Source organism: Macaca mulatta, chromosome 3, assembly GCF_049350105.2.
Source record: "Macaca mulatta isolate MMU2019108-1 chromosome 3, T2T-MMU8v2.0, whole genome shotgun sequence".
NCBI lineage: Eukaryota > Metazoa > Chordata > Mammalia > Primates > Cercopithecidae > Macaca > Macaca mulatta.
Window position 1 is genome coordinate 114,359,068 of NC_133408.1, and position 20,836 is coordinate 114,379,903.

General features: G+C 35.2%; 1 protein-coding gene across 6 annotated transcripts in view; it reads left to right on the forward strand.

The window, feature by feature from the left end:
* The window catches only part of ETV1 (ETS variant transcription factor 1), a 102,778-nt gene that overhangs the window by 66,114 nt on the left and 15,828 nt on the right, over positions 1 to 20,836 (forward strand). For all 6 annotated transcript variants that reach the window (XM_077997006.1, XM_077997004.1, XM_077997007.1 and 3 more), the window contains 3 exons: positions 11,793 to 11,859; positions 13,392 to 13,462; positions 16,517 to 16,686. In XM_077997006.1, the coding sequence (XP_077853132.1) occupies positions 11,793 to 11,859; positions 13,392 to 13,462; positions 16,517 to 16,686 (308 nt within the window). The remainder of the gene's footprint in view (positions 1 to 11,792; positions 11,860 to 13,391; positions 13,463 to 16,516; positions 16,687 to 20,836) is intronic.

A 20,836-nucleotide genomic window follows, 5' to 3' on the forward strand; every position in this document is an offset into this window, starting at 1 on the left:
TTTGAGGAATAGGGTGCTTTTTCTATTCTTTATTTTATTTTATTTTATTTTGTTTTATTTTATTTACGTTTTTTGAGGCGGAATTTCGCTCTTGTCACCCAGGCTGGAGAGCAATGGCGCGATCTCAGCTCACTGCAACCTCCGCCTCCCGGATTCAAACGGTTCTCCTGCCTCAGCCTCCCGAGTAGCTGGGATCACAGGTGTGCACCACCACGATGCCCGGCTAATTTTGTATTTTTAGGAGAGACGGGGTTTCTACATATTGGTCATGCTGGTCGCAAACTTCCAACTTTAGGTGATCCGCTCGCCTCAGCCTCCCAAAATGCTGGGATAACAGGCGTGAGCAATCGCGCCCGGCCCATTCTTCATTTAAAATCCATCCATTATTCACCCCAACAACCCCTCCCAAGCTCCTCATATACTTCTTTATTACCCTATTAGGGCTTTGACAAAAGCCAGCAGAAAAGCCTATAAATTTAGAGAACGGTTATCTGTCCTTAGCACATCGAAAAATTATGTGTAGGCAGAAAAATGATGAAATAAATACTGAAAAAATATTTACCTCATGTTAAATATGTTAAAACTGGAATATATTTAACATTCATCTGTCAGAGCTGACAAATCTATCTGCTATTCACATAGGCCCAAGCTGGCACTTTAATCAAGAAATTTAAATACTCTTGGGTTTCTGAAATGGCAAGAGAGGAATGTTTTTATATTGTAAATGTTATTCTATGTTTTGCTGTGTTGGTGGATACTCATCCTAATCAAATAGTAGGAAAAGTAGTGAAGTAATTCCTAATGCTGCCTGTAGTAGTAAGCATTGCTTGGACTTCCCCTTGCAGAGTTTATAATATGGTTTGAAAGTGAAAGTTGTAGGATTAAATCATTGGGTAATGCAGCAAGAACAACACGGTTATTTTCTGCATCTATATAAATAAATGAGTAGTGTTTTATAGGTTTGGAGATGAGGTGTCAGAGCCTCAATCAACTGACTAAACTTGCACAAAACCTAAGAAAAAAATAACAAAATTCAGAGGGCTAAAATATCCCAGTTATTTATTTCTAAATGATTACTATTGCATTTATTACTACTACTCGTCTAGCAATATCTCAGAAATTGTGTCATCAGGATATTTTACCTTAAAAAACAATTTATTACTGTTTACTTATAAGAGGAGATGTGTATTCTAGGGAAACTAACCTCATATTTTCCAATACATTTTTCTTTCATCCTTTCTGAACAATTGGAGCACACATAAACAACCAAAAATATTATCCAGGAAACAGAAAGCATACAGTGATTACAAAAAGGAAAGCTGTTGAAAGATACTAATTAAAGTCAGATGGAACACAGGGAGTAGAAATAAAGGTAACTGATATTTAGTTTGAATATCCAAGGTTTGCCATAAACTAGCAGGCTTCATTATTTCCAAAATGAAAAACCCATGATCAATAATTTATCCCTCTTGAACATTCTATGTGTGTGTGTCTTGTTTTGTTTTGGCTGATGTTTTTTAAAGAGGTGGGGTCTCGCTGTCTTACCCAGGTAAGTTGCTAACTCTTGGCCTCAAGCAATTCTCCCTCCTTAGCCTCACCATTGTTGGGATTACAGGCACATACCACCACTGTTTGAACATTCCAGTGTCACTTACTATTCAGTGTTTTCACATTGAAGAAATTATTTTATCTTAGTTATTTTTTTAAAATTGTATTATTGCTGGGATTCTAATTAGGCAGCTAAGGAGGAAAGGAAGTAGGATACTATTTTTCCATTCATATTCCCTTTGAAAGTATGGAAGAGTCACCAAGTTATTATGAATGTGTGCCTTCTTCTCTTCTCAGCAACCACCTAACAGTCTCAAGGCCCGCCTCCCTCTTATATAGTTATAGGAGAAGGCCTAGAATTATAAAAACCACAATATCTAGAATTCTGAACACCTAAACAAATTAGTTTAATATAGATAATGCATATACTTCTCAAATCAATCTATTACGAGTTTTATATCCTAATAATTATAAAATTGTAATTCATGTATTACATTGATCAGACTTAAATACATTGAATAATATAAGTTAGGCAACATATTACAATTATTTTAAATATGAAATATTACATTTGAAAATATTCATCTTGTTTGTCATTTTTATTTACATATTTTTGAACCACCTTAAGGAGTAATTCCTTAGAAAATATTGAATATTTTTAAAGCCTTGGGAAAAAAGTTAACAAAAAATTAATAATTCGGTATACATTCATTCTTTAGTGGTTTTCCTCTGTCCCATTTTTCTGAATGGTGGGTTCATCTCCCACCTGCCTATGTTAAGTATTTTAGTTTTGAGCTCTAACATATGGCCATAAATTTATTTATTCTGTATGACTTTATTTATCAGATATTAGAAATTGGAGGTTAAATATTTGTCATAATGCCATAATAAATAATCCTTCCCAGGTTTAAAACCAAAGACTGGGCAATTTTTATGTTTATCCTCTTCCTTTTCTGTAGGCATGGTAAGGATCTGTTGTCAGTGGTTTAGAGATATACACGGGGACTGTTTACTGCAACTTTTTTCTCACATGGCTTCAGGTCACTGAAAGAAAAAAGTGATTTTTTTCCCCTTTGGAGTCAAGGACCAAATTACAAATGACTGATAAAACCCATTCCATATTTAACACTATTCAGGATAGGACTGACTCTTCATAAAGTATTTCCATTTCCATAATTACTCATATATTGCTTCCTCCCACTAAAAACTCTGGATATTTTTAAATATTGCCATCTTCAGTAATTTCCAGTGCAGCAATGATTATGATTCCATGAACTTTGGCCTTTTGTACTTGATATGTAACACTTCCAAAGGCCAAACCGTGGCCTTATTCCATTACAAAACATCATTTGCTTATGGCTACATTTTCTCCTGAAACATGACCACTCAGTCTTTCCCTCCTAACTCTGAAACTATTGCTTAAAGAAATGCAAGTGTAGGATCACTTGGGAACTTTAAAGAATGAGCTATTGAACTTTCAGAAAATGTTAACATCCTAGCTCTTTCTCAATATCCAAAGATAATTTTCTTTTACTCAGCCAGTGATTTGTGGACTAGTAGATCACTTAATCTCTGATTTTTAGGTGCTTTAATTGTGAAAAGTGACAGTGATGTCTTCCTAATTGATTTTGTTATTATAATAGAGGTCATAGATTGGCCTCACAATTTGACTTTGCCTTTTATTGCTTAGCATGTCTCATATAAGTTTTCCTCATTCCTTTTGGAGTTAAAATAGCAAATCTCCCAAACCAGTACTCTGGCCCACTATATCAGTTTTTATAAGAAATCCTTAAATATGCTCTAAATCTACAGTTACAGTAAGTGGCATTGGCTCTAGTGATTTGATTTGAGAATTGAGAGTACAGTCTGGATTTACTCTTTATGCATTAACACAGGCCAAATGGACAGGGACTGCATTTTAAGTCAGTAATGGAAGGCTGAAGGCTGTCTTAAACCAATCATACTAGTTTTACCCATGACTGATTGATCCCTAGGGGCAGAGCCCTGTAAGCATTTCTCTTACATGAATGGACGCTATAGAGCCTGGAGTTTCATTCATAAAATGGAGACTGAAAGGACACACACACACACACACACATCCACACTCACCCTCTCTTTCTCTCTCTCTCTCTCTGGAATGTCCATTTATACAGAGCTGAAGGGTGTAGTGTTCCATCAGCTGCTGCTTTTGCCAGTTGACTGGAAGTAATGATTAATGCTCATTGGTCCTGCTTGCAAGTAACCTGACACTATTTATGGCCTTGCAGTGTTCCTAATGTATAGTGAATGAGAAGACAACATTCTCAAATCAGAAACATAAACAGGAACTGGTGGGTCTGAATTCCATTCAAATATGTCATTTCAGCCTCACAGTGTTTGTCTAACTTGGATTTTACAGGCAGGAAAGGGGGAAGGGATGGATAATCTGCTTGTGAGTTGTACTAGCTTGGAAAAAGGCAATTAGAAGGGGGTGGAGTGTGCTTTTATAGTGTGGGACTTTTCGTTTCTTTTTTAATAAAACAACCAGGATATTTAGGCCCAGAACTGCTCATTTCAAGTGGGTAAAGTGAATATACAACTGTTTTTCTAAGTGGAACTGAGATTTGAAATTAAATGAGTTTAAAGATACATGTTTGGATGTCTCTTTCTCTCTCTCTCTTGTGTGTGTGTGTGTGTGTGTGTGTTTTTGTGTGTCTTTGTGTGTTTTTGTCTGTTTCATGAATGTGGACAAAAGAAGAACATATAACATTTTTTAAAGTGTTTACATAACTAAGTGTATGATTTTAGCTTTCGAATATAGTTGTAGAATTTTTACACTTACGTGATTTCTATATTTAAGTGAGTTAACTAATAGCTTTGAGGAACAGAGACATTTTATTTCATAAAACATTTTCAACTAGGATATGAACAACTTGAAAAAATTTTCAAGGAGTTTTTATCAGATTAAATAGATAGTTATTCTTGTGTGTGATAGTTATTCTTGTGTGTGTGTGTGTGTGGTTTCTATTTAGTTGTTTCTAACAGTCTGGAAAATTTTACAGGAGATTAATTCAAAGATAAATATGAAAAGTATCAAAAACACAAAACCAAAAGAACAACAAGCATGTGTTATTGTGATTCATTTAACTATTCTCTTTAAAAGTGTTTTTGAACTCTCCATTCTGGTAATTTTTTTTTTTTTTTATTTATTTATTTTTTTTAGTGTGTGGGTCTGTACAGTTCACTGCTTCATATGTTTTTCTTAGTATTAAAAACTAAAACCACTCACGTAGTATGACACTGGAAATACTAAACTAAACCCTGGGCCTGACATCCATTTACGATTTGTGTCATATTGAGCATGTTTTGTAACCCCTTATGCCTCCAGTTTCCTCATTTATAGAAGGGCAAATAACTCTCATCTCTCAGTATTTTTTTAAGGGTTGAATATGGTTATGTTCATAAAGTTACTGATACAGTTTCTAGCATGTAATGGGGTGCAGGCAATAATAAAGGATTTCCGTTGACGTGATTTTATTTTGACTGGCTACTTCTTCAAAGACTGCTAGTCCTTTATTAAGATGCCATTATTATTTCTAACAATTAAAAGTACAATATTTGGGGCTAGAGGATAAGATAAAATAAGAGAGACGATACTCTTAAAGCAATCATATTGTGCTAGTCCAGCAAGATACTGTAGTGTTACACTGCTTCTGACATAGGGAAACAGTCTTGCTGAACTTCTTACTAGTATTATTCATATTCAAAGCAAATAGAAAACGTTTTCTGAATATTTTGGTGATCCAAGGAGAGATGAAAACAAGAGGACGAAGCCGTTCGTGGTATGTTTTTTTTCAAATCATGTAGATTCCAGCAAGAGAGAAATTTGGCATTGAAATTCCACATTAAAACCACTATCTCTTCAGAATGTTGTGTGGCCCATTTTGGCAGCTAATGGCATACTGTATCATATTTTCTTTTAAACCTCTGTTAATTGTCAGTGTTTGGTAGTATGAAATAAATACTCTAAGTGGGTCAGGCGCGGTGGCTCACGCCTGTAATCCCAGCATTTTGGGAGGCCGAGGCGGGTGGATCAATTGAGGTCAGGAGTTCAAAACCAGCCCGACTAAGATAGTGAAACCCTGTCTCTACTAAAAATACAAAATTAGCCGGGCATGGTGGTGCACGCCTGTAATCCCAGCCACTAGGGAGGCTGAGGCAGGAGAATCACTTGAACCTGGGAGGCAGAGGTTGTAGTGAGCTGAGATCGCACCATTACACTCCAGCCTGGGCAACGAGAGTGAAACTCTGTCTCAAAATAAATAAAAAAATAAATACTCAAAGTTACAATTGTGCCTATGTTTTCTATCACTTCAACTTTATTTTAAAATTTCAGCTTAATAAGACTATCACAGGCTTGTAAAACTTGTAATAGTGTAAGCCTAGTAGATCATAAAATCTAATGTTGTTTGGATCTGGTCATTATTTGTGTGGGGTACTGTCCAAAAGAAAACCCTAGGTGCTTACAAGAGAAGATTTTAATTGTGTAGATAAAATTCTATACTGTTATTTTTTGCCATGTAGCCTTAAATTTTCAAAAGCACTTAAATTCAGATAACTGCGATAATTGCATTATTTACTTATTTTACTTTTACTTTTTCTTTATTTACTTTACTTTTACTTTTTTTTTTTTTTTTTTGACAAGGTCTGGCTCTGTTGCCTAGGTTGGAGTGCAGTAGTATGATCTGGGCTCACTGCAACCTCTGCCTCCTGTGCTCAAACCATCCTCCCATCTTAGCCTCCTGAGTAGCTGGGACTACAGGTGCGTGCCACCACACGCAGCTAACTTTTTAAATATTTTTGGTAGAGATAGGGTTTCACCATATTGCCCAGGCTGGTCTTGAACTCCTGGGCTCAATCAGTGCTCCCACCTTGGCCTCCTAAAGTGCCAGGATTACAGGTGTGAGCTACTGTGCCCAGCCTACTCTTTTTTTGAGATGGAGTCTCACTCTGTCACCCAGGCTAGAGTGCAGTGGTGCGATCTTGGCTCACTGAAACCTCCACCTCCTGGGTTCAAGTGATTCTCCTGCCTCAGCCTCCCAAATAGCTGGGATTACTGGCATGTGCCACCATGCCCGGCTAAATTTTGTATTTTTAGTAGAGACGGGGTTTCGCCATGTTGCCCATGCTGGTCTCCAACCCCTGACCTCAGGCGATCTGCCCACCTCGGCCTCCCAAAGTGCTAGGAATACAGACCTGAGCCACTGTGTCTGGCCCCTACTTTTCTCTCTTTTTTTAAGATTTTGCAAATGCTATTACAAGCGTATTAAAACCATAACATAGTTCTCCCCCTATACTCAGTCAATCAATAGTAGATTCAGTACATCTGATCTATGGTGAAGTAAATATCTCTGCAGATTTTACATTATTTATATTCACAGTTTACTTAAAACCCTAAAGAGAAGGATCCCATCTAAGTGTGAGTGAGGTAATACTAAATTCATCACTCTCTTGTCAGGATTTCTCCGGCTTTGCTGCCTTCTTCACATGAGGTTCAGTAACTAAGATGTTACATTCATGTGAAGTTCAGTAACTAAGATGTTATATTCACATCCAGTTCAGTAACTAAGATGTTGCATTCACATCAGGTTTAGTAACTAAGATGTTATGTTCACATTGAACTTCCCAATAAACAGCAACTAGGTCTCATAAAACGACTTTTTTGCTCTAATTCCCACATGAATGCAGATATATATGTCCTTATTTTGGGAGATAATTACTTTTAGACTTGTTCTATAATATAGTGGTTATATGGTAAAAGTGGTATAAAAATGTATTTCCATTATTATTCATTCTAGGAAACTTTATGAAATAAGTTTTCTCAATTGACTACACTCAATTTGAGATGTGACAATTGGAAAAACAGGCTAAAAGTATGGCATATATGTGATGCCTTTGCATTTAAACACATCTGCATAAAACTCAGGTTATTTATGCACTCTTGAAAACTTTTGGATTTTAAACATAAACTGTGAGCTTACCAGGAAATGAGAAGAAGTAAGCAAACAAAAGATCTAGTAAAGTACTAAGTTTAAAAGAGAGAAAATATTGGCAAGATCTGTCACTATGCTCATCTTTCTTGAATGAGATTGGTGACATTAATTATTAATACAACTCAGTATTTTTTAGATAATAGACAAACATTTTTGAAAAACTCGTTGAAACTGCTAGGTAAGCATTGATACACACATTTTTTACTGAGTATGTAATTTCAGATATGTGTTTACATACACATTTTGGCTCTGGATATTTAATGTGCCAAGTTTTAGAAATCATCAATATACAATAGACAAGTTTATATGGACTTGATTTTGTCGTATCACTTCCACAAGGAGTTAGTCAAGTGTATAATCAATCCAACTTTGCACTATTTACTTGTAGGAAAGCAAAACCACATTAAAATACAACATCAAACCTATTTATATTTTACTGAGATTTCTCATTTACTCTAAGAGATTTGGATGCTTAATTAAGTTATACACCCCTTATTGCTGGAGGAATTTAACCAAAAGCATCAAATGAAAGAGACTTGTTTTTCTCCCTTACTTAGAGGTTATAATATGTTATAATTCCAGATTTACACACTATTTGATAACAGAGCAATTTCAGCCATTCTGTACAGATATCTCAGACAATTGGGGCAAATCGTTTCTCTTTGCCCTGGCCTGATGTAGCTCCTTGAAATTTTAAGCAAACTCTGCCCTAAAGGAGAACCTCCATTCTGCCCTAGAGGCAGTAAATATGCAAATCAGAGAGTGCCTAGCAATTTTAAATGTGCAAATTCAAAACTGCACTTTGTGGTCAAACCTTTGGTAAAGCTTCCCAAATCAATATTGTGTTTCCCAACATAGCCTGAAAATGCAAATCAAGAGACAGAGAAGAAGGTAACTATATTTTTTTTTTTTTTAGTTTCTTGTCTGAGCATTTTAATTTGAAGAGAACTTTACTAGTGTTGCTAAACGTGAAGACTAATCAAATTAGATAGTTTTGGGTGTTAGTTTATTATTCTTCTTAACTTCCGCTACATTGATTAGTGCTTTAAAATGACAACAGCGCTTTGTTGCTTTGAATTTTTGCAGCATATTAGATCAGCTTTCATCACCATGAACTCATCTGTAACAAATTATAGGCAGTTTAATTTCTGTAAGCTGATTTGGCCAGTACTAATATGTCATAGAGCTCTTTGATCCACAAGTTTTGAAACAAATAAAATTCTTTGTCCTAAATTAAATTTACATAATTTAATTTTTAGATTTAATTTAAAACTTTTAAAGCCAGAGTGCTTTAGGAACTAACATGAGGGGGTAATACTGTAAAAAAGAAGCTCAAAAGAGGTACCCCTGGCCGGGTTCAGTGGCTCACGCCTGTAATCCCAGCACTTTGGGAGGCCAAGGCAGGTGGATCACCTGAGGTCAGGAGTTCGAGACCAGTCTGGTCAACATGGTGAAACACCGTCTGTACTAAAAATGCAAAAATTAGCCGGGTATGGTGGCGGACGCCTGTAGTCCCAGCTACTCGGGAGGCTGAGGCAGGAGAATGACGTGAGCCAGGAGACAGAGCTTGCAGTGAGCCGAGATTGCACCACTGTACTCTAGCCTGGGCGACAGAGCGAGACTCCGTCTCAAAAAACAAAAAAAAAGAGGTACCCCAAATAGTTAAAGCATCTACTGGAGAGTCTGGCTTAAACCTTGTAAGTTTATAATGAATGTTATTGTATTTTAAATATCATAGATTAATAGATTTGTGAAAAATATCCAGAATAAGTACACTAATAATCGACAAAACACTCATCTCATATAATTTAAGAACAATAAAGTAAGATAACAAATGTAACTTATTTAGATATATAATTATTTCTAGTTTTAAGTACTGTGGTTAAAGTACTAAGTTTAAATACTTGTGAGGATCACTTAAAAATAGAGTCTGTTATTAATAATAAGTCCCTTATGGTGAATTCTTACAGTGTGCAGATACTGTGCAAAATGTTGCACATAACTTACTCCATATGGTCCTCCCAGCAACCTTTTTAAGGATGTCATTATTATTATTATTCCCATTTTACAGATGAGGAAGTTGGAAGTTAGAGATGTTAACAACAAAATGTCATACTCCCGTGCAATATCACAACTGAGATTCAAAATCAGTTCTATCAGATGACAAGGTGCATGTTTATAACCATTGTGCTGTACGTGTACTAATGATCCTTAAACTATAATCTGTGGATGCATAATAGGAGAGTGTGAATATGCAGTCATCTTAATATTTTTGCATGGGTTAAACTGCAGCTTGTTATGGTTGTTGACCTTTGTACATTTTATTCGTGAAGAAACAGAAGTGAATGCATATGAAATGCCTCCTTTCTCTGCCACAAAACATTTGCCTTTGAAGTCGCCGCTTAGTTAGTTTGGATCATAGTCAAGCATTTAACAAAAGTTAAAATGTAATGCCAAACTTCATTGGTTGGATTTTTTATTAGATAAGGTAGAAATGAAAGCAGCAGGCAATTTAATTAGCAGTAATTTTTCAGGGCGAGTCATTACTTTGATGAACTTCAGAGCAATGTTTATGGCTCCTAATTAACCATGTTAGTCATTTGATTGAATAATCACTTTGGAAATGTTTCTACAATTTGATTAGAGTCTGACCCACTCTGATAGTCATAAATTAACTGATATCACTTAAGGATAACATGACTTTACTTACTTTATGGGGATAATCTCTTCTTAGCCATATTTTTTCAGGCTTCTCTGGACTGTATAAAGGACACCAATTTTAAGTATAGACCAGATTTAAACAATGCTAGCCAAGCCTGTCCATTTTAAGAGGTAGATGTTAACTTTATTTACACTAGAGTATAAATAGTCATAGGAATTGGCAAAAACACAATCATATTCCATATATTTCCAATTTGCCATCCATTGCTTTTTTTGAGAATTTAGTTCACAAGTTGGGCCTTTGGAAGTGTAATGGAGATTCCGGCATTAGCCTTATCACATAAGTTATTAATTTATTATGAATTATAAGTCAGTATATCTTAAATATCATCAATTTGAATTTATTGAGAATATTATGAAGTAAATATAGCAACAAACAAATCAGCCATTTGAATAAGGAAGGTATGAGTGAAATTATCCATCAGATCTCAAGTTTGATGTCAAATATCTAGTTTTCCAGGATTATGCTAATTTTGTAATATGTTAAAACACCTTTATGAGGTGTTCTTTGACATTAAATAGTGAATTTCTCAGAAATGTTTGCATTTCCTTTCTCCTTTTCTCCCACTCTGGGAAGGAAAGACTGCATTTAGTCACACTTATATGTAATAGAGTTTAGCCTATCTGTTTTCCTCTAGCTGCCTCCAGAGTCAGCCAGCTGTTTTTATAGCCGCAATCCAGGTGTGCAGCAGTCAATAAAAGTATTTTGTGGCAGGGTGTCAACATTAGTTCAACAAAATGCTTGCCTCAAAGCAGCTGCTGAGCTGATGGCAGAGTTATTAACACTGTCCCTTCCAGCCCCAGCTGCTTTAAGGGACCTTATGTCTGGGAATAAATCAAAATAGCATTAAAAATTAATTTGAAGTACCATTGGTTAAGAAGCTGGGCTAAAATGGATTGCTAACTATTTGGTAACCTGAAAGATTAACTATACTGCAACCCTATTATAAATGCAGATATCAGGAAACAGTGTTAACTCTGTTTTTTATATGGTCAAAATTATATGCATCGTAATACTTCATATAAAGAAGGCATAGTATAATAGCATAATAAAACTTTTGATAATACATTTTACAGTATTTTCAACTTGCAAGCTTCTAAATATTTCAAATGTTGCTATATTCATAGAATGCTACGGGATTATGCAAATTTATTTGCTAAATGTCCTGGGGCATATTTAAAACTTGTGACCCTGTTTCAAGGACACCATCACATTCATGTGGGTTGCTGTTTGAGCTGGTCTTTAGCAAGGTTTATTTGGGTAAAACTTTGAATTCACCTTCCTGTTCAAGAGAATCAGCATTCACCAAGATATATACTCTTCATTCTTTCATGTGTGGGCCCTGCGTGAAATGTTGATTATATGTTGACATGTTCGCCACATGGGAACCTGTGTCCGTTTCTGTAACTTTTCTGTCTGCACCCTGTCCATTGATAACCGCAGCGTTTCAGCTCCAGACTCTTTTTGACCAATGTTGTTTCCTCTTTCAGAAGTGCCTAGCTGCCACTCCATTTATATGAGGCAAGAAGGCTTCCTGGCTCATCCCAGCAGAACAGAAGTTAAGTTATCCACCATTGAAATTCCGTGTAAATACCATTCAGAATAATCAGACATCCCAAATATGACGTCATTTAATTAATCATTATATTATTTGGGAAAAATCATTTACGTTCCCTAAGCAATTGTTTTAAGACTATTTCCAAAGTAAAAAGAAGATGTTTCAAGTAGTGCTATCTTGTATTGGGTTGTTAACATGAGTCATATGCATAGAAACAACTGAAAAGTGGATTTCTGTGTTCTTTTTTGCCAACAATCACATCCTTTTAAAATAGAACATATGCTTTATAGATTAGCCCCCTTTACTACTACTGAAATGTATCTTAGAGGAATATTTGGTTTTGCTTTTACAGACCTAGTCATAGTTTTGGAGTAAAATACCATCGATTTAAAGATTTTCACCTTTAAATGTTCTGGATTTTTTATTTTTGGACAAATAATTTATATGAATGAGATTTCAGATAGGAGGCCTAGGGAAGGAGTTTTCTCATAGACAGGCTTGTGATAACCGTGGTAGGGAAGCTTTGCCTCTAAAGGACTTTGATACTTAAAAAGTAATGGTAAAAATGATTTCGTCTGGATATAATCCTCACTAAAGGATTTCTGAAATATGTGCATGGTTCCTAACCTAGACACTCTACGTCTCTTTAGTAGGATTGACTTGGATGCATCCTTTTAGGCTAGGTCTAATATTGGTTATTTGTATAAATGATATTAGTAGAATTTTAAAGGGTAGTATGAGATGGTAAATGTAAAATATCTGAAATTAAAAGTTTTGCACAAATGCAATGTAATTATCGTTGCTTCTGTTTGTTAGTATTATATACCCACCATAAAGACCAATAAATTTGAGAAATAAAAGTAAACTCTAAGAAATTTATTCCTGGTAATTACAGATAGCAACAACAAAAGTTCACAGTGAAGGATATTTGAGAGAGGAAATTATTATGAAAAGCTGTTTATTTATTTTGCATTTTTTTCTGTGGACTTATGTTACAGAAAAAAAAAAAAGGAAACTTTTCTTTCTTCTTATCTTGCTAATTGAGTACAGGAAGGTTAACCCACCTAAATATTTTACAAGAGAGTAAGGGGATAAAATAAATCTGTCTCAGAGCATCAGACTAATAATATAATGTGAATACCAGTAATTCACCTTGCTTTTCACTTTTTCATTGAACAATAAAATTTAGATGAATCTGAAAAAGGAGACAATGCATGATAAATCCTTGCCAATGTTTAGGTGAGCTCTGCCTTGAGTTAGCAATATAAATAACTAACTTTTATATTTCACTGTGTACTAGGCATCACTCTAAACTACAGCAGCCCTATAACATGGTAGGCGGTGTTACTGTCATCCCATTTAGTAGAAGACAAAACTGAGGCACAGAGGTTAAAATGTGTGTCCAGAGTGAAGGAATTGAAAGGTGGTGGCAGAGTCATTTTCTATCACAATTTTTATTTTAAATGGTTGTATTTTAAGTGTTTGTGGGCTTCATTTCTGTCATGTATAAATGTATCCCTTTTTCATCCACAGGCTGTATGTTCGAAAAGGGTCCCAGGCAGTTTTATGATGACACCTGCGTTGTCCCAGAAAAATTCGATGGTAGGTTTTACACTTTGCTTCAAGTTTTGATTTTTTTAAAGATGGAGTGATTACCTTCACTTCTTCTGAAAACAGTGGACATCTCTACTTAAAGATTTCTATGCACATAATTCATCATGCACTTAATTTTAGCTAAAGTTGACCTATTACAATTTATCTCTTTCCTTGCCCCAGTAAGAAGCCGTTTCTTTTGCATTACGGGAGAGTTTCCTTTTGGAGAAATAACCAAAGAGCATCATTCTTGCTGAGCTTTGTGTAGAGTAAGAGGGGGCTTTCCATTGCCCTGCTGAGCACATGCAGCTTGTTATTCGAGATTTATTGAAAGCTGATCCTGTAATTAGCAAAGCAGAGCAGAAAACGTGCTACTGTGGATGTACTGATGACTAATGCAACCTCTCTTCTTTTATTGTTCATGAAAAGATGCATTATGGAACACAGGAACAACATAACTGCCCATTTAGTTAGTGATTGTTAGTCCCTCTTTTTTTTTTTTTTTTTTTTCTCCTGGGGAAGATGTATGTTACTAATGTAGCATGACTTTGTAATTGCTTAAAAGGGAGTTAGGAAAGCATTACCTTTTTAATATCACTTGCTATTGCGATGCAAAGGTCTCAGATGTTAGAAAAGGGTGTCAAACGAAATTGATTTTTTTTTTTGACAAAGGCGACAAAAGTTGGCATCTTGAGGAAGCTTGGGTTAAAAGTAAGCAGTTAATTGGTTTAGTGGATCTTCAGAGTGGTCTTCATATTTCCTGCTTTGATTGTTTGACAGGAAATAAGCAGGGGCCCTCTGATTAGCTGATTGCACAAACTTTGGGGATCTTGGCTATAACGACTTGGGCGCTCTCTGAAGTTTTAAACTGTCATTATTTAAACAGCAAAGTACATGGTCAGATTGCTTTTCAATTTCTAATTAGTTGCTGGAAGACTACCCTATGTTCCCAAGCTTTCTGCTGCCCTTACCCTTCTCAGAAAGGCTGGTAAGTCTAGGGAAGATCTGCTTCTTTATCCACGCTTTAAGTTTCTAAATGCATTCAAGGAAAAAAAAAAAAAAAAAAACCTATAGGAATCACATTTTTGGTTTTATTCTACAATAGATGTTAGCTTTTAAGCTTTGTGTTTCAGAGGGGTGAACTGTACTATTCAGCAACATTAGCAGACCATCAGAATTCTTAAAATACAGCTTTTTCTCTTGAGACAAAGTATAAAGCCTCTTATTCTTGGAATGACCTTCGTTAGTTTCTTTCGTGTTTGGTGAGCTTCATGTTTTCAGAGATCTTGAAAATTAGTAAGGGCATATAAGGAAGAAAAATATCTCAAAATTATGGATAGAATTACAATATAATCTGACAGGCCAAAGTCACACTAATATTTAGGGAACTAGCTGCCTTGATTTTTTATTCCCTTCGACTTTTAAATACTCTTAAATTTTATACTAATAAAACATTTTTTGGAAGATAGTATTTGTCTTGTATTTTATAAGTGATGTAGAACAAGAAGAAAGAAAAATGAGGGGGTTATTTTTTCACTGTGCATGGTCAGTGTGATCAGTCACATTTATAGGCAGAAGCAATATAGAGACTATAAAATTTAACAGTGTTTCACTCTATCTGCATAATTGCTTAGTTACTCCCCCATAAAACAAAAATTGTAAATCTCAGAAGGAAAAACTGAGATAAATAAAACTGTCATTGAAATCAATGTGAAGATACACTTCTATATTATCATGTTAAGAACAAAACAACATAATGATTTTAGCAGCTATTGACTCACACATTTTATATTTTGGTTTAGGTTTTTCAAATGTTGCCCTTTCTATAATTATTTTAAGAGGTATATGTCTCTCTATTGACCATAGGTAAGTTTTAGAAAGTGTGCTATTTGGTGTATTTTATAATTCACACTTAGTATGACTACATAGGCTTAGATATATTTTGTCTGAATTGTTTCTTAGTGGAGAAGAGTAATTTATGCATTAACAGTGATACACTTGCAGGGCCCTAGACACTCAATCCCCAATGTGAGCAGTTCCACATATTTTTGAGACATGTGGCTGCAGATAGAAGTAAATAATCAGAAATCATAAAACTTTGTATTTTTTTTTGTAAAATTAATGTAACTGACCAGATTTATACCAGAAGCATTGCAACACGAACACCTTTATTGCTGTGCTCTATTTAACAGATTTTTACACTAGATATGAATATCAAATAAATGTAACACAAACTTTTTGTGCTTAAAAATACATACTTACAGAAATCTCTCATGCATGCATTTTTAAATTGGACTTTTAGAAAAAAAAATAGCAAGTTAAATTCAAGTGAGTGAAGAACAAACAAGAGATAAAGAAAAATGAGAGAGAATTTCTGTTACCAGTTGAAAAAGTAGTAGCTTTAATAGGAAGGTATATGATGCGGTGAAGGAAGGGTAGTAATAGTAATATGATAATGCAGTATGCCCTGAATTACCCATAAGATTTTCCTTATTTGTATAAAGTGAAGATTACTTAACTCAGTTTAGGATACTATTAAATTTGCTTTGAAATATTTGCATTAAAATTTTCAATAGTTTGTCATGAGCCGGTCAATAAGTTATTTATAAATTATAGTTTGCAGAATTTAATTTGTATGAATAAAATGTCCAGAGCTTAAGATTGATTATTCCCTCTTCAGTGTTGCTTAGAGCAGTGGATAATAGCATTAACAATAAAAGCAAAGAAGTCTGATTAGATACGATGGTTTTTAAAGAGATCAATTTTAAAAAAAGATAGTTCCACAATATGTTTGTAAGTAAATGATGTGTGTCATTCATATTGACACAGGATTTATTCTGCACCTGTGTTATGTATAGTTATCTGTAAGTTTGTACAGCTTGCTCGTTTATATTCAACCATTTAACCATTTTAAATTCCTTTTCAATGGTAACAATATATTTCATGAAAACCTATAAAGTGGTTGATTGTGGTTTAACCATATTAGTGATTGATTTAAGGTGAATTTTATGTAAAATAGCATAATATTGCTAATAACAGAAACTTAAAAATGTTTTAATTTAGGAGACATCAAACAAGAGCCAGGAATGTATCGGGAAGGACCCACATACCAACGGCGAGGATCACTTCAGCTCTGGCAGTTTTTGGTAGCTCTTCTGGATGACCCTTCAAATTCTCATTTTATTGCCTGGACTGGTCGAGGCATGGAATTTAAACTGATTGAGCCTGAAGAGGTTAGTTTAATAGATTTTAATTAGGGCACTAAGGCATGTTATAACGTAAAGAAACTGACATATTTGATTAATATACCAAAAATGTATTCTTAATCATTTTAAGACTTTAGGGAAACTTTCTGAATTAAAAAGCATGCAAAGATAAAACATGTCTACTTTTAAAATCACCAATATATTGCATGTTCCTTCCAGTTGAATACAATCCTACAAAATTGATGTTGGGAGAAAATTAACCAGAGCATCCTTTGCACCTTTATTTAAGAATGTCTGGCTTCAGGGTTTCTCAAAGAGCATCTGAATTAGAGAAAAGAGGCAGGAGGTTTTATGGTCCTTAGGGGAGAGAAACGATGTCTGCAAAAGTCAGCTGGTTGGGGGATGGGCAAATGATTCTTTCAAATTAGCAATCATTATTTGGACAACCTGGATTTTGTCATGAGGGTTGGAGAGGAGCATTTAGAGGCCAAAGTTATGTTCAAAAGAAAATGGAGGAAAAACAGCTGTGACGGATAAAGGGATGTAAGGGCAACAGTGGAAAATTCTCAGCCCTTAAGTGTCTCTTACAAGACACAGGCTTGGTAGAAACATTTTCCTTTGTTAGTGACACTTGTTCCAGGTCAGCTGGACTGGCATACTCCTTTGGAAGGGTGTAATGAAGTTTAAAATGTTGCCATAGCACATAGGAAATTACTAAAATAAGAAGAGCCTGGACAGAGATAATACTGTACGGACAAATGGAAGACACCTTCAACTAACTTCAATTGTCCCCTCCTTCCCACTCCACATGTACAAATGTAGTATTTCCATGAAGAATTTCTCAGTTCAGTTTTTACTCTTCCTAGAACTAGCTTTAGGCTTAAGGCTGTTATTGTTCCTGTAGCATAATTCATCAATAGCATTTTGGACTTCTGATGGAAAGGTGAAGTTAATATCAAGTTGTTGTGTCTTCATTACTAAAGATACTTTCTCTGCTACTATTATAATTAACTTTAGTTTATATCAGCCAAAAAAGCAATGGAAAATTTTAGCTAGCATACCCCTGACTGATTATATTAGGTATTGAATCTAAACACCTCAGTAATATTGAAAAATTCAGTTAGTTTAAAAAAATGTTTGAACCCAAAGTGATTTTCATATACAGTGAACATCCACACCCTTGACTACTGGGTCCATCCATCTTGAATTTTCTGCCTTTATTAAACCATGTATTCAGTTATAATCAGATAATATGCCCTAATTTGATGTCCAGAAGATAAAGTTACGTAACGTATTAAAATTTAAGAGATTATCTGACTCAAGAATGTACTGAAAGTATGAAATAAAAGGCACTGGTTAGAACAGTTAAGTCTCCTTCAGTTAAATCTCCTAGCAATACTTTAGTAACACTTGAGGGTTAGTTTTGCGGTATCTCCCTTGCCCCACATCAAGCACGCACACACAGAAGACTCAATGTCAGTATTTGAAAATTCTCATTATCTAGGATGATGTTTGGGTGTTTGAATGCTGTAGTGTGTTTAAAATTAACTTAGCTGTCAAAGAAGATTAGTTTTTCATAGATATACTTAAATGATGTAAGTGAAAGAACCACAAAAATGTTAAGCACTAACAAATTGAGACTAGAAGCATTTAACAAAGTAATTTGAAAGCCCTTGCTCATGATGGGAGTGTGTGCTCTTCACCTCATGGAAGATGTTAATAATCACTGCAAGAGTTGGTTCATGCTGGAACTGAGCACATTCAACAGGGATTTGTATCAGTTAAACAGTTATTTCCCTCCACCTGTGATTAAAATAAACTGAGCAGAGGTTTTTGTTGTTGTTGTTGTTCTTGCCATATATTTGTTAAGATAGGGAACATTACTGAATTATGCCAGTATTTCTTGATCCACTCAGAAGAAGAAAAATTCTTTTGCAAATGATTAAGCTTTTTATGTAGCAACTGTTGACTTTTATGATGTTCAGATTTGAATAAGTAGGAGATTTGACCAGATGACCATTAAGTTTCATCAAATTCTGAGTTATTATGATTTTTAAATGGAGGGAAGAAGTAGAATTACATCTGTTCCATACAACAGACTGACATTTAGACAACTTTTCTGTAGCAGCCTCACAAAGTTAAAACGAGGCTGGATAATTCAGCGTCAGTAGAGCATTTCCAAATAATAACTAACTCAATGGGAATTGTGCAATAAGCACTGAATGTCTCCTAAGGCTTTTGTTCAAAATGAAACATCCCGTATCTGATTGCTGCATTGCTGACTGTTGCTATTACTTCCATCAGGCAATGACTGTAGGGTCTTGTTTAAATTTCTTCTTTGGAAAGGGTTTGTGAAATTTCTTGTCTGTGTGACCTGTGGTCACCCTGTTCCCTCTACTGCCTAGCAGCTCATTGGGTGCCTGTGTCAGCACAATCCGTGAAAGATGTCTCTGAAGCCATCTTATTGGAATTACTGATGGGTTCCATTTCTTTATATTTCAACTTGCAGTTTAAAATGATATTGAGTGAGACTCCAGACCTGCACAGATTATCTGCTCAATGTGTTTAGGGTAACTTTAGAAAACACATGATCTTTAAAGTCTCTTTTTCTGAGATATTTGAGATAATGAAATGTTATTTTTGGATGAGTCATGACTCCTAGGGAATTGTTCCAGGAAACAATTTTTTTTTTGAGATGGAATCTCACTCTGTCACACAGGTTGGAGTGCAGTGTTGCGATCTTGGCTCACTGCAAACTCTGCCTCCTGGGTTCAAGTGATTCTCCTGCATCAGCCTCCCCAGTAGCTGGGACTTCAGGTGCGCACCACCACACCCAGCTAATTTTTGTAGTTTTAGTAGGGACAGGGTTTCACTATGTTGGCCAGGGTGGTCTTGAACTCTTGACCTCAGGTGATCTGCCCACCTCAACCTCCCAGAGTGCTAGGATTACAGGTGTGAGCCACACTGCCTGGCCAGGAAACAATTATTAACATAGTAAGTCATCTATAAGACTCAGTATAAAAGTCTTTTGATGAAATTGAAGCTTGTTGAGCTGGAAGAGTTACCAGGAAGTCTGATAGCCAGGCCCTGATTGTTGTTTTCAGGTTCAATGTTACATATTCGACCATGATATTTTAAAATAAGTTGAATAATGCTTGAACTACTACATTGTCTTATGTAATTTATTTGACAATAAGAGTGAATGCCATTAGTGCTATCATCTTTTTACTCTCTTCGCTAACAACTTAAGTTTTCATTTGAAGGTGTATTATAAGGAAGTCACTGGAAGTTTTCCCACCATTTTTCCCACTCCATGTTGGAAATTATGCCTTGACTTTGAGTGGTGTTGGATATGGTGGCGATTGGTGGGTCATATGTGAAGGCTGAATGAACTTTCTCAGTTGGTGGTTGGTCTACCTGGTCTGGAATTATTTATGCTGTTAATTTAAAACTTTTGTCTGCATCTCTTAAGCATATTGCTCTCTCCCATTTACCCTGACTTTACTAGGAATATCACACGAAAACAACTCTAAGAATACATTTTATTGTTTTTAAATGTCCATTAATACCCATGATGCTGAGAGTGAACCGGCACGATAAGCATCAAACTCTGTGGTATTTTTGAAAATCATATTTCTCTCCCTAGAGACCTCCACAACATTGTCTTAAAGTTGTGGCGAGTATTTTATTTTCTAGGTGCATCCTGGTGAGTTTCTAGAAAATAATCATTTATGAATGAATAAAGATTCAGAAATTATTGTTTAAGGAGATACTAATACTTTATTTTCACATCCCCTCCAGGTTTGCATGTTGTTTGGCTGCTATTCCTATTAAAAGTTCACTGATGTCCATAGTTAGGTTTTTGAATGAAATATTCTTTAGAAAATGCTTTCATTTCTTATTGCCTCCCCCTCCAGGCCCCCCAACCCCTTTTCAATTCACTACTGCTCAGAAGATTTACATTAAAATGAAGTTTATCTTTGGAAAATTAAGATGTACCTGCCACTGTGATTATCTGCTGGGATATATGATGTTGTCCCTGTTACATCACATCTCTCTACTCTTAAAAAAACATACTGATGCATGTCATTAAAGTACTTTATGTCTTCACTCAGAGAATAAAAATTACTGAAAGAGAAGATAGCTAGGATCGGTATTTTTAAAACAAAACAAAACA